General features: G+C 39.6%; 1 protein-coding gene across 1 annotated transcript; it reads left to right on the forward strand.

The window, feature by feature from the left end:
• The first annotated feature begins 9,754 nt into the window (after nt 1-9,754).
• Nucleotides 9,755-11,395, forward strand: LOC108014270 (glycogen synthase kinase-3 alpha-like). Its single transcript, XM_017080314.4, has 2 exons — nt 9,755-9,906; nt 9,977-11,395. Exons 1-2 carry the CDS (start codon nt 9,903-9,905, stop codon nt 11,191-11,193), a joined length of 1,221 nt encoding a protein of 406 aa, XP_016935803.4. The 5' UTR covers nt 9,755-9,902; the 3' UTR covers nt 11,194-11,395.
• Nucleotides 11,396-12,352: the final 957 nt, after the last annotated feature.

The following is a 12,352-nucleotide window of genomic DNA, read 5'->3' on the forward strand; positions in this document are numbered from 1 at the left end:
AGAGGTTGTGCCAACTTGCACGGTATCGCATTCGAAGGGGCATCATTATAGCTAATTTCTGAATAAATTACAGTCAATTCAAACCCACAGTTTTCGAGAAATTCAAGTCTTTTCAATTATGGCTTTTGCCACGCGGTCACACTGTCAAGGCCTGCGATAAATCGTATGACCCGTGACATCAACCATCAAAATATATATGCAAACTTTAATTAATTCATACAGCTCTCACAGAGGTTGTGCCAACTTGCACGGTATCGCATTCGAAGGGGCATCATTAAAGCTAATTTCTAAATAAATTTCAGGCAATTCAAACCCACAGTTTTCGAGAAATTCAAGTCTTTTCAATTATGGCTTTTGCCACGCGGTCACACTGCCAAGGCCTGCGATAAATCGTATGACCCGTGACATCAACCATCAAAATATATATGCAAACTTTAATTAATTCATACAGCTCTCACAGAGGTTGTGCCAACTTGCACGGTATCGCATTCGAAGGGGCATCATTATAGCTAATTTCTGAATAAATTACAGGCAATTCAAACCCACAGTTTTCGAGAAATTCAAGTCTTTTCAATTATGGCTTTTGCCACGCGGTCACACTGCCAAGGCCTGCGATAAATCGTATGACCCGTGACATCAACCATCAAAATATATATGCAAACTTTAATTAATTCATACAGCTCTCACAGAGGTTGTGCCAACTTGCACGGTATCGCATTCGAAGGGGCATCATTATAGCTAATTTCTGAATAAATTACAGGCAATTCAAACCCACAGTTTTCGAGAAATTCAAGTCTTTTCAATTATGGCTTTTGCCACGCGGTCACACTGCCAAGGCCTGCGATAAATCGTATGACCCGTGACATCAACCATCAAAATATATATGCAAACTTTAATTAATTCATACAGCTCTCACAGAGGTTGTGCCAACTTGCACGGTATCGCATTCGAAGGGGCATCATTATAGCTAATTTCTGAATAAATTACAGGCAATTCAAACCCACAGTTTTCGAGAAATTCAAGTCTTTTCAATTATGGCTTTTGCCACGCGGTCACACTGCCAAGGCCTGCGATAAATCGTATGACCCGTGACATCAACCATCAAAATATATATGCAAACTTTAATTAATTCATACAGCTCTCACAGAGGTTGTGCCAACTTGCACGGTATCGCATTCGAAGGGGCATCATTATAGCTAATTTCTGAATAAATTACAGGCAATTTAAACCCACAGTTTTCGAGAAATTCAAGTCTTTTCAATTATGGCTTTTGCCACGCGGTCACACTGCCAAGGCCTGCAATAAATCGTATGACCCGTGACATCAACCATCAAAATATATATGCAAACTTTAATTAATTCATACAGCTCTCACAGAGGTTGTGCCAACTTGCACGGTATCGCATTCGAAGGGGCATCATTAAAGCTAATTTCTAAATAAATTTCAGGCAATTCAAACCCACAGTTTTCGAGAAATTCAAGTCTTTTCAATTATGGCTTTTGCCACGCGGTCACACTGCCAAGGCCTGCGATAAATCGTATGACCCGTGACATCAACCATCAAAATATATATGCAGGCCTTGACAGTGTGACCGCGTGGCAAAAGCCATAATTGAAAAGACTTGAATTTCTCGAAAACTGTGGGTTTGAATTGCCTGTAATTTATTCAGAAATTAGCTATAATGATGCCCCTTCGAATGCGATACCGTGCAAGTTGGCACAACCTCTGTGAGAGCTGTATGAATTAATTAAAGTTTGCATATATATTTTGATGGTTGATGTCACGGGTCATACGATTTATCGCAGGCCTTGGCAGTGTGACCGCGTGGCAAAAGCCATAATTGAAAAGACTTGAATTTCTCGAAAACTGTGGGTTTAAATTGCCTGTAATTTATTCAGAAATTAGCTATAATGATGCCCCTTCGAATGCGATACCGTGCAAGTTGGCACAACCTCTGTGAGAGCTGTATGAATTAATTAAAGTTTGCATATATATTTTGATGGTTGATGTCACGGGTCATACGATTTATCGCAGGCCTTGGCAGTGTGACCGCGTGGCAAAAGCCATAATTGAAAAGACTTGAATTTCTCGAAAACTGTGGGTTTGAATTGCCTGTAATTTATTCAGAAATTAGCTATAATGATGCCCCTTCGAATGCGATACCGTGCAAGTTGGCACAACCTCTGTGAGAGCTGTATGAATTAATTAAAGTTTGCATATATATTTTGATGGTTGATGTCACGGGTCATACGATTTATCGCAGGCCTTGGCAGTGTGACCGCGTGGCAAAAGCCATAATTGAAAAGACTTGAATTTCTCGAAAACTGTGGGTTTAAATTGCCTGTAATTTATTCAGAAATTAGCTATAATGATGCCCCTTCGAATGCGATACCGTGCAAGTTGGCACAACCTCTGTGAGAGCTGTATGAATTAATTAAAGTTTGCATATATATTTTGATGGTTGATGTCACGGGTCATACGATTTATCGCAGGCCTTGACAGTGTGACCGCGTGGCAAAAGCCATAATTGAAAAGACTTGAATTTCTCGAAAACTGTGGGTTTGAATTGCCTGTAATTTATTCAGAAATTAGCTATAATGATGCCCCTTCGAATGCGATACCGTGCAAGTTGGAACAACCTCTGTGAGAGCTGTATAAAGTTATAGAAAGTTAGCGTCGAATGATTGTCATGGCTAAGCTGTTTACATTGTGGTTTATGTCTTAGTATCCAATGGTTCCGTTTCTGGATTAAACGGCCTTTTAATAACCTTTTTAACACCCCCAACTGTTAAGCAATTTTCTCAAAATCTGTGGGTTTGATTTTGATAAAACTTTCACAGAACAGTCCCTAGATTATCCCCTATCTACCCATATACCGTGCATGTTGGCACAACCTCTAGGAGTGGAGCAGTAGGTAATTTCATTTTTGCCCCTCTTTTTTGTATGGGGAAAATCCGAGGTTGCGGTACTGTTAGGCTTTTTTCTCGAAAACTGTGGGTTTGATTTTGATGAAACTTTCAGACAAGGAGCTTGAATTAACCCCTTATAGCTTAGTTTATCGTGCATATTGGCACAACCTCTGTGAGGGGAGCAGTTAACAAAATTGTGGGGACACGATTTTTCAAATGCATTTTTGAAATACTAATAGGCCTCGTATGTGTCCCAAACCTACCTAGCTCGATAGATCTTTTCTTTCTTAACAATCTAGCATTTTAAATTTTTCGATTTGGTCCCCCAATAGCGAGAAAATTTAAAAATAAAAAGGGCCCCATGTTCCATATTCCACCGTTCCCGTTTTCGTTGCTAACAGGCCGACGCTAATTTGACGCACATGACGACAAGTCCCTATACAATCAACGTAGACTAAAAAAAGACACGAATATAAAAATAATTTGTATCAGTTTTCGTTTTAATTAACAGTATGTCATCAAAGTGTTTTCACCAAGGAATTAAAACAGAACCAGAACTGGTTCCGGTACAAGAATTGAAATACGAATTCTGTGGTGGTCCCCTATACCGATTCGTTTTGTACCAGTACGGCTTAGCTATAAATATGTTACTGTTGAATGAATAACTAAAAATTTAACAAAAATTTAAATAATTATCACAGTTATGTTTACACTTACATCCTAGTACTCAGATCGGCTAAGATTTTCACTAGTCGAAAAATCTTATTCTTTGTAGTGTGACCGAAGTTTTCAAAGTTCACCCGCAATGCATGTGGCATGGTCTTACTGTCAAGCGGCTTGTTGTTGCCAAATGGAAAACAAATTAATTTAAAAAAGAAAAGTCTGCTGGTGCAGAAAGAAATTAAAATAAAAATAATGAAATGTCAACGAATGTTTTCATTTATGTAAATTAGAAGTTTAAGGCTTCCTTCTCGTCCCACGGATGCTTCGCCATTTTTCCCGCGCCATCTGTAGTCCAGCTCCGAGTCCCAATAGGCTGGCCAATAATGGCTGGTGATGGCTCCTCGAGCTGTCCCTTAGCGGGCGACCTTATTTTCTCCTCCCTATAGAAGCCGGCGCGTCCTCCATCTCCGCTTTAGCTGCCAGGTAGCTGGTGGAGGTGGAGACCTCATTGGAGAGCTCGTCGGAGATCGACCGATGTCCCATGTTTCCTCTTACTGAGATTCGCTAGTGGATCTCCTCCAGTACTTCAAATATTCTGCGGATTTGCCCCTGATTTTGCACAATAATGGGCCACAGTTTGGATTATGCGTCCTTTTTCATCTGCACTGACCTCTTTTAGCCGTTTTTTGTGTTTTCCTTCCATTTTTAATTTTTAAATTCCACACCGGTTTTGCACGAACACCGCCAATCAGAGGTTGTTAGGCCCGCTTGGAAAACAGCCTTTCCGTTTCTGTCGAGGTTGCCGGAATGCATAGCGTTTGCCTAGCGCTTATAGCCAGTTGGGGCATCTCTAATTCATGTTGCTGCAGTTATAAAAATTTTGAAATTGAAATTTTAAATTTATTATGAACTTAACTTTGTTAGACGTCTGTTTCAACTCTATATTTTGTTTTACAAAATTGAGTAGCAAAGATTTCGGCTTTGGTGGTTCCTTGTTGGTATGGGGGAGACAAGAAATGGTTTAAAGTGGGACCTGAAACCCTCTTTTTTAAACCGAGGGTCTAAAATTGTGGTCAAAAGAGTGGAGGACCTTTCTTCAAAGGGAAACAGTCGTTTTTTAAACTTCTTAATTAAAAGTGTCCTCAGTTCTTCGACTTCTATTGTTCCTAAATGCTCTCTTTTTTCGTACAAACTCTGCACAAGTCCATTAGATATAGGTATTACACGAAGATAATTGATTTGTAACTTCATCGAAAGAAGCCAGTACGTCTTTTAAATCCTCCAAGACCGCAACATCGTCTGCTTCCAGGGGTTCCGGCGCCTTGGACAAGCTTAGAAGAACAGGTGAAATATACTCCTTGGTCAACAATATGCGCTCTACCCTTTTAAACGCGCTGTTTTAGCGGGTACAGACCTGTTGTATTAAGCGGTACGGCTTGTGGACTCCTTGCGCTTTCTTAAACATTTCGTAGGCGATAGTGCTGCATCTGAAAAATGTGAGAATACGTTTGCATTTAGTCAAAATCGTTTGAATTGATTTTATAGAAAGCGAGTCCTGTACAACGAGGTTTAGGCAATGCGCGTAGCACGGCAGATGTCTCTTTTCGAGCAGCTCACATGCCTTTATTATAGTTAATCAGTTCTGCGCGCAATGATGATGCGATGTTATCAGCAGAATGGTTTGTTGCACATAGAAGTGGCAACACTGCCGATCTCAGCTGGAACTTTTCGTCAATGAAGTGCACCGTAATGGTCAAATAACCTGTGTTGGCCTTGCTTGCCCAGCAGTCCATTTTAATTGCGCACTGATCGACTTTAACAATAGTGGTCTGCAGTTGAACGGTCATCTCCGCGTGAATGTTTTACATTTGTACGTTTTGCAAATTCGTGCGTGACGGCAAAGTATACTGCGGATCCAACACTTTCACGAAGTTCCTACACCCTTCGTCATCAACAAAAGAAAACGGTTCAATATCCTTGGCAATCTTCTGCATCAACGCCGTGTCAAGGCTTTCTTTTCGCAGATTTGCTGTCGTTTTTTTTTTAATTTTTGACGGTCGCTTGTGTTGATTTTGGGTCGGGTGGAATCTCCTGAGATGATCAGCAAAGTCGCTGGTGTTTCCACTAGTCTAATACACCTTTATTATGATATCAGTCAGAAGTTTGCAACGTAAAGGAGACGTTTCCGACCCCATAAAGTATATATATTCTTGATCACGCTCACGCAAACTAGTCTCTCAGTTTTAAAGCTATCGTGCTGAAACTTTCTCATTTCTTTTGCAACTATATCTTATAGGAATAATCGGAAAAAAAATTATCTTTGGTGTTTTTTAACATATAACCTCCTAAGCTTAAAAATAACGTTTTATAATAACTTTGAATTTCGAATTAAATTTTATTAAAATCGGACGACTATATCATATAGTAGAGGTGGAGAAACAACGATGTCATCGATGTTTTGGAACTAACTGAGCATTGAATAGGGAAATCGTGTAAATTGTAAGTAAATTTGAATTATATTATTTCTTATAAATTACTTATGTTATATTTCAAATTAGTGTTCTGTTGATGGTGTTGGCTGAGGTAGTGGAGTGGAGGCATGGACAGATATCTGAAACTTAAGTAACATTAATATAAAAGCTGGCGAAATTTTGCATTTATGTATGCATGCATGCGATATATCGTGAGCTGTACGATTACTTAGCTGTTGACATTACTTGGCGTGTAATTGCGGAGATACCCAGCATTCAACGATTCTCAACATATTTCATTGTAAAAGGTAATGTCTGCTAGTTTTTACTTTGACTGAACAAAAAACATTTTTTGTTTCTGTTTCTTTTAGAAATGGTTATTAGTAAATTTCATAGGTGGACGGAGCTGGACCCAAATAACATTGTTCAGAAAATTTTCCTACATGCCTACATGACCGTGTATTCAAGCAGACAAAGCCCTTATACAAAAAATAAATGCAAAATATTGAAAGTACAAAAAAATATTTTTTTTATTTAAGATATTTTAGTTGGGAAAGACTCTTCCAGGTATCTTCTACAAGCATATGTAAAGTCACTTTTGAGTGACTTTCAGAAGTGACTACGGCGGATCGGATCGCGGAAGTGACTCCCGTCGGGAAGAAATGTGCCACTTCGGCGGCACTTCTCGGAGTCACTTCGGCGACACTTCCAGAAGTGACTTCGGAGACACTTCCAGAAGTAACGCAGTTGTGACTTCGAGAAGTGTCGCCGAAGTGGCACTTTTCTTCCCGACGGGAGTCATCTTCGTCATCGTCAGCTTGCTCGTAAGCGCATGAATGTATATATTTGTGTGCATATGTACCTTTCTACGTTAACAAGGTGTTTATATAAAAATATTATTTTTTTTTAGGAGCATCAAATTCACATGAGAATGTGGAGGAGCCAGCTCCGAAAAAAAAGCGGGGAGCTTCAATGGCATGGGACAATTTCAAATAAACTGTTGGAAAGACACATGCAGTTTGCAATCACTGTGGAAAAGTTATTAAAACAATCGGAAACAAATCGAACCTTCTCGACTATCTGAGGCACGTGCACCCAGAAAGTCTTAAAGATGGAAAAGACAAAAATCATACGTCAACTGCTATATATGTTTTCGTGGGTCATCGTTGTTTTACAGTAACGATTCTGCTAGGAAACGCAAGCTCGATGAATTGGTAATGAACATGATAGCTGTAAACATTCAACCATTCAGCTGCGTTGAAGTTGAAGGTCTGATTTCTCTGTTAAGGGAAACGGAACCGCGCTATAAGTTGCCAAGCAGGACACACTTGCGTGACACAGTTCTCCCAGTTCAATATGACCGCTGAAAGGGCATCCTGAGATCTGTTTTGGACAAGATAGACTTCCTGGCCCTAACAACTGATCTGTGGACACCGAGGGCAAACGAAGGATACATCACCATAACGTGTCACTTTGTGTGGACCGGCGCAAAACTGGAATCTGCAATCTTGGCAACGAGGCAACTAGTAACCTTCACAAATCACACCGCACCCAACTTTGCCGAAACTTCGGTGCTGACAGAGTGGGCTATCACAAATAAGGTGGTTTGCTTAGTCACTGATAACGACTCAATCGTCGCGTATTTCAAAAGAAATACAATTGCATACGAGAAGTTCAAGGATGCGCAGGGTGTCGTCAAGCCGTGTGGACTGTTGCAAGAGATGCCAACGAGAAGGAATAGTGCGTATGAAAAGATAAAGCGCATCATAAAAACGAATGAGCACATTACAGTCGTGTTGGTCACATCTCGCAATGCGCCTCAACCGCTTTCGCCAGAGGAAGTGGATGTGTTAACTGAACTGTCCAAACTTCTATCACCCTTCGAAGACGCATTTTTATCAGTCTCGAAAAACACCAACGTATCAGTTTCTATAATAATTCCGGTTATATGTAAGCTATTCCATAAAATTAAAGCTTTGGATGGTAAACTCAAAACAGTGGAAGGCATATTTGCCTTAGATGTTGTCAAATCCCGTTTACGTGAAAGATTGTTGCCATACGAGTCACGAACCGTTCCAGGAATAGCAACTCTACTCGCTTAAAGAAACAAGGATTTCTTTGTCAGAACAACTGTGAAGAAGCGTCTAAAGCTTTGCAGGAAGAGCTTAACTCCACCCTAGTGTCCATTCCCCGACCGCAACCAGCACCACCAACAGAGGAACCTACATACCTGGTTTTTGTTTTTGAAGTCAAATCTAGATGCCAAAATACAATCATCCCAGGCAGATGCCATTGTTCTGCTGCGGCAACATGTCGAAAAAGATAATCAGCCCGAAAAGTGCGAACCACTTGTTTATTGGGAGGTAAGTGTATGAACTAAGACATTTTTTTCTTTAAATGTAACAACAATTTATCTTATTTCAGATGTCCACCGAAGAAGCATATCGCTTCTTCGTGTGAATCCGAACGCGTTTTTAGCAAGGCTGGACAACTAATATCCGACCGTCGCACTCGACTTTCATCTTCGGTAGTAGACAAACAAAATCGAAATAAATCGACATTTAAATAAAATAAATCTGTGATAAAAAACAATTTTTTTTCTAAACATCGATGCTTTTCACCAAAAACTTCGAAAACATCGATGTTCGCAAACATCGATGTTTCTCCACCTCTATCATATAGCTGCCATAGGAATTATCGGAAAATTGGTTGGAAAATAATATGAAACAAATTATAGCTTCGGTGTTTTTAAACATATAACCTCCTACGCTTGGAAATAACATTTTTTAATTAGTTCTGAATTTCGAACTTAATTTTATCAAAATCGGAACGATCGGAAAATTGGTAGGAAAATAATATGAATCAAATTAAAGCTTCGGTGTTTTCTGACATATTATCTTATACTATAGGGAATATCATTTTTGTATTCTTAAATTTAATAATTATAACTGCAAGGGTATACAGGCTTCGGCTTGCCGAAGTTAACTTCCTTTCTTGTTTTAATATACATTAACTTGTTTTTACACTCACTGTTTAAATAAATATAGGTCTGCGACAGACTTACCCGTTACTCGTAGAGTAAAAGGGTATACTAGATTCGTCGGAAAGTATATGACAGGCAGAAGGAAGTGTTCCGAGTATATATATTCTTGATCAGGATCTGTAGGCGAGTCGATCTAACCAAGTCCGTCTGTCCGAACAAACGCTGATATCTCGGAAACTATAAGAGCTAGGCTATTGAGATTTGGCGTGCAGCGCGCAGCGCAAGTTTGTTTCAGCAAAGTGCCACGCCCACTCTAACGCCCCTACAGTTTTAATGCTAGAATACAAATTTTAACTGAAATGTCTTGTTCGTCAATACCTATCGGTTGACCCAAATAAAAGTTTGCCACGCCCACTCTAACGCCCATAACGCTTAGGTGGCGCTTTTCAACCTCGCTTAACTGCTTGCATATCTCCATTTCCCTTTGATCCCTTAAGCTGAGTAATGGGTATCTGATAGTCGAGGTACTCGATTATAGCGATCTCCCTTGTTACATTATATTATATTACTACTCGCTTCTAATTCCAAATCATTAATAAAAAACTGCTTATTATTATAGCCCCCATAACAAAAAACGTGTTAAGTTATAATTTTTGTGAAATCTCATTTTTATACTTTTAAACTTAATTAAGGTTTTATGTTTTTAGTTTTCAACACTACTTGTTCTCCGAACCAGTGTGATATTGCAGCTAGGTGGCAATACCCATTCGTTCAACAAACAAATTGACGTTTGTTTTTTCCTTCTATGCATTTTGAATCATAATTTACTTTTTTTGTACAAATAAATCTAAACAATTGTTGTCTGTACTGTTTAAAATGGGTAAAATGCGTTTTCTTTACAGTCTTCATTTATGACTCCTTACGTTAATTTCACCATTTTTTACCGCCAGCGAATAAAGAAAACAAGCAGAAATCCGGGAAACACTGTTCTCAGCGGACGGATCGCATCCCTCTAATCATCCCTAACAACTCGGTGGTCACGGCATATGCCATAGGTCGCCAAAGTTCGGATCCCGTTCTGGCAAAGATCGACATTAAGGAACTGATAGGAAGTGGGGCCTTTGGACGGGTATACAAAGCCCGATTGGACGACTCTGAGGAGTTGGTGGCCGTGAAGCAGACCATTTACAACCCGAAGTTCTGCCAGCGGGAATCAGAGATAATGGGGAGGCTAATGGACCACAACAACATCATTCGGCTCATCATGCACTCTTGCGTGGCCTTGGGTGTTCCCCCAATGAGTTACATAATGCTGATTATGGAGTTCATGCCTATGACCCTGCTGGACTACATAAACCATCACCTGAAGCAGTTGGAGCCCGCGGAGAAGCTCATCTATGTGCGCATACTCTCGTATCAGATCTTCAGGGGATTGGGTTATCTCCACTCCTTGGGCATCTGCCACCGGGACATCAAGCCCGAGAACCTGCTGATGGACAACCAGAAGATGGTGCTCAAGCTGAGTGACTTCGGCAGCGCCAAGCTCCTGGTTCCCAATGAGCCCAGCCTGAGTTACATTTGCTCCAGGCTGTATCGTGCTCCCGAGCTCTTCGCCAAGTATGAACTCTATGGCTGCGCCGTTGACATCTGGAGTGCTGGCTGCGTTCTGGCGGAGCTACTCAAAGGATCTCCACTCTTTGCGAGCCCCAAGCACGATCGAAAGCAGCTAAGGTTTATCGTCAATCTGCTGGGTGCCGAGGGCTTGGAACGGGCTCCTGAAGTCCTTTCAAAGTGTGGGGACTTCCAGCGTCCTAGGACCAGTCGGCCTAGCTGGGACCTGCTACTGAATGTGGCTGTGCCGCAAGACCTGTCGGATCTGCTGAATTCCTGTTTGGTGTACGAGTCCTCTGCTAGAATACCGCCAATGGTGGCGTTAGGTCACTGCTCCTACGATGAACTGCGCATCATGGAGTCACTGGGGCTGCGCATGCCCAATCACTATCCGCTGCCGCCTCTGTTCAACTTTACCAGCCAGGAGTTGGGTACAGATCCAAAGCTTTGGATAATGCTGTTACCCCTCCATTTATCTCAGGCAGAGGAAGAGTTCCCTGCCGTAGCAGCCTTTGAAGATGTATCGGAAATATCAGGTCATGCAGACTTATGTTAATAAACTTCGCAGAGTTCCATTTGGAAGGTCTTAGCCTGCAACTTAAAATCTTATCTTACCTAAAGTACTAGAATCTACATGTAAATGTCTCGACTTTTATACGGTCAGACAGACGGATATGTTGAAATTATTTCAGCTAGTTATCCTGCTTAAGAATAAATAGGGTGTAATTAATTATAGGCTATTATTTATTAATTACAGGGTGTAAGCATGTTATACAATATTTTTTACATCGACTTACTCGTAGCACAAAAAACAATTTTTTTATTGATAAGATATTCAAAAGATTAAATACTTAATACTGACTATTTTATTTCAGGGTTCCTTACTCTTGACTCCTGAAATAAACGATTTTTAATATGTATATACTTACTATGCATATAAAATAAATTACAATATGTAAACAAATTATAAGTTTCAATCTTATATGGTCTTGAAAATTAAGAAAAATTTTTTTTTAATATTTGGACCCAAAATTGATTAAATTGACCAAAACGGATACTTAAGGAACTGTAAGAAAGGTTAACAACTATACAAAATGGCGATGTGCATTTAGCTGTTGCTTTGGTTACTATTTAATTTAAATACGATTTTTACAAATGGATAGTGTTAGCATCAGGGCTACAAGCAACTCCGGAACTGAACCACTTTAAGCACTAGCTTTTAGACGATAGAAGCTAAAGTTCGAACCGGATCGATAAATTTTGCTAAGGAACCAGAAAGTGAGCATCACCAGGACTTCGTTGAGTTTTTAGAACCAATTTTGTAGAAAATCCGATTTTAAAATATAATGGACCAATTTAAAATTATCTAATTATATAACAATAAATTAATTTTTAGTTTTGTTGAATAGGTTTAATTTTATGTAATGAAAGTGTTGATCTTAACAGGGTAGCCAATTTAAATAAAATTAAATTGATTTTTTACATTTATTTTGTATTTTCAAATGTTATTTTAAAATGTTTACATGTTTAAATCGACCGCTATACAATAGTTGGCAGACTTTTAAAGCGGTTTATTTGCTTATTCGCAGAACATCAAACAAGAAGGGATATTTTATAACTAACTTTTAACTATTTTATAACTAAGCCTAAAAGTAACTTAAAACACTGCTAACCAGTGAGCATAGTAGCCCTTGAAAGAACGGAAAGATGTCAAA

This window comes from Drosophila suzukii, chromosome 2L (genome assembly GCF_043229965.1).
Source record: "Drosophila suzukii chromosome 2L, CBGP_Dsuzu_IsoJpt1.0, whole genome shotgun sequence".
Classification (NCBI taxonomy): Eukaryota; Metazoa; Arthropoda; class Insecta; order Diptera; family Drosophilidae; genus Drosophila; species Drosophila suzukii.